At 39.5% G+C, this 2,555-nt stretch overlaps 1 protein-coding gene across 1 annotated transcript; it reads left to right on the top strand.

Annotated features, from left to right (window-relative positions):
* The first annotated feature begins 805 nt into the window (after positions 1-805).
* LOC145037669 (1-aminocyclopropane-1-carboxylate oxidase homolog 1-like) lies at positions 806-2,335 on the top strand. The gene is made up of 2 exons (XM_078986367.1): positions 806-1,726; positions 1,815-2,335. Exons 1-2 carry the CDS (start codon positions 902-904, stop codon positions 2,064-2,066), a joined length of 1,077 nt encoding a protein of 358 aa, XP_078842493.1. The 5' UTR covers positions 806-901; the 3' UTR covers positions 2,067-2,335.
* Positions 2,336-2,555: the final 220 nt, after the last annotated feature.

Here is a 2,555-nt window from a genome sequence, read left to right on the forward strand (position 1 = left end):
CTCCCGAAAGATAATGAATTGACTTTCCTAGTCGAAAGTAAGAATGAGATTTAGCAAGAATTGGTTTTCAATTCTTTTTCAGACTCATGTTTGCTCCTACAGGTACTCCCATATATGTAAATGGAAACACACCCTCCAGGCATCCTAGAACATGGACAGTGGCGTCTAATTCCACTTGAGAAGCGTCAATTCCAAAAAAGCCTTGATTTAAAGAAGCTAACTTTCAACCCAGGGGTGATTTAAAAGCATTTAAGGATTACATTGATCCCCTCAAAGTCGCTAATTCATTGTTCAGGAATGCGTTTCTATGCGTTTTTGAGTTCATCAGTTTCGTTACTAGCGAGGCCAATGATAAGTGTCAAAAAGAGAAGATGTAGACAATTAATGGTGATGATTTGCTTTGGGCAATAGCTACACTACGTTTTGAAGATTACATTGATACCCTCAACACTTATCTATCTAGATACAAAGAGGTAAAACATTTTACAATTGCCATGTAGTTAATGATTGATTACCTTCATGTTCTTATTATCATTTCAATCCAAGTTGACTGTTCATATAGTTTCAGCTCACTTTTTCCTTACAATCGTACTAGGAACAAGAATACAGCTATGTTGGATCTTTCTCGTTACAATTTAGTGTTGACATTGCTCATTTAGGGTATATTATTGTCAAACACATTGTTCCTTTCGCCATGATTTTGGTGTTTTAAGATGAGTTTAAAGTCACACGACATCATATTTGTTTACAACAAATAATTTAGTACATACATATACTAAAAAAGAGATTCAGTGTGAGTTAACTTTGACTTTTACTACTATTAGCATTTGAGTCAACGTGGCAAGAATGAGTGGGTGGCAGCATATTATCTACATGACATCTTACGATCATCTTCACAAAAATGGCGGCCACCACCACCACTTCAGTCATCTCAGGCTACGATCGACCAACGGAGCTCAAAGCTTTCGACCAAACAAAAACCGGCGTCAAAGGCCTCGTCGATGCCGGAATCCGACAAATCCCTCGCATCTTCATCCATCCACCGGAAACCTCCCCCAAAACCTCCACAATTTTCGAGATTCCAGTCGTAGACCTTGGATCCACCGATAAAGCATCGACGGTGGAGAAGATCCGCGCCGCATCGGAGAATCTAGGGTTTTTTCAAATAGTGAATCACGGGATCCCTGTGACTGTTATGGAGGAGATGCTTCAAGGAGTTCGTAGATTTCACGAACAAGATGTGGAGGTGAAAAAAGAGTTTTACACAAGGGATCTTTCGAGAACAGTAGTGTATAATAGCAACTTTGATCTGTATAGTTCCCCCGCCGCGAACTGGAGGGACACCGTCTTTTCCTTTATGGCTCCGTCACCTCCGCCGCCTGAGGAATTACCGGAGGTTTGCAGAGACATACAAATCGAGTATTCAAATCAAGTGATGAAACTAGGCAGGTTGTTATTCCAATTGATCTCAGAAGCCTTGGGGTTGAACGATAATCACCTCGGAGATCTGGATTTTGACAAAGGGCTTTCAATCGCCGGCCATTGTTATCCTGCTTGTCCACAACCAGATCTAACAATGGGTACAACCAAACACACAGACGGTGGTTTTCTAACAGTGCTTCTACAAGATGAAATCGGGGGACTCCAAATTCTCCATCAAAATCAATGGATTGATGTTCCTCCAATACCTGGTGCGCTTGTGATCAATATCGGAGATCTATTACAGGCAAGTTTGTTTAGCTATATAACATTCGACAATTGATTCTTGACTCTGAAAAACCAAACTGGAGTGTAACTTTTTTAGGGTTTTGCAGATTTTATCGAATGATAAATTGAGAAGTGTGGAGCACAGAGTGGTGGCAAATGAGAAAGGACCGAGAGTGTCGGTGGCGTGTTTCTTCGGAACCTCCTTAGCGCCGTCGAAAAAGGTGTTGGGACCATTGCCGGAGCTGGTTTCCGATGAGAACCCACCGAGGTACAGAGAAACCACCTTCCATGAATACGGGCAATATTCCTTCTCTAAGGCCCTTGATGGCGTTCCTCGGTTGCTTCATTGGAGGATTTAGGTTTTATCACAAACTATATCTATATTATGGTTGTCAAAATCGCGATCCTGATCGTAGGATCGTAAATTCCTAGGTATGAAAAACGATTTAGATCGTAAAAGGATCGTATTTGGGGTAGGATCGTAAGATCGTAGGTAGGATCGTAGGATCGAGATCCGATCCGATCCTACGATCCTTTGATTTTTTTATTTTTTTGTTTTGTAAATGAATTTTTTTTACTACTTTATGTTTTTTACCCTTTACCAATCTACCATCTATTATTTTTATTATGATTTATGACTAGTATTTTGAAGTTTTTATAACTTTTAAGCGAAAAATTAAATGTTTGAAATATCTTTCATGATTAAATATCATAAATTAAAGTTATATTCTATTTTGTGGGATTTTAGGATCTCGATCCAGATCTTATGATTCCGATTTTGCAAACCCAAAAATGATCCTATGTAGGATCCCCATCATGACAACCTTAATCTATATATAGTTCATACG

This window comes from Lactuca saligna, chromosome 3 (genome assembly GCF_052625555.1).
Source record: "Lactuca saligna cultivar CGN05327 chromosome 3, ASM5262555v1, whole genome shotgun sequence".
NCBI classification, from domain to species: domain Eukaryota; kingdom Viridiplantae; phylum Streptophyta; class Magnoliopsida; order Asterales; family Asteraceae; genus Lactuca; species Lactuca saligna.

Coding starts and splice junctions, on each gene's coding strand:
- LOC145037669 (XM_078986367.1), top strand. CDS start 902: ATGGCGGCCACCACCACCACTTCAGTCATCTCAGGCTACGATCGACCA. Junction 1,727..1,814: donor ATATCGGAGATCTATTACAG/GCAAGTTTGTTT, acceptor AGGGTTTTGCAG/ATTTTATCGAATGATAAATT.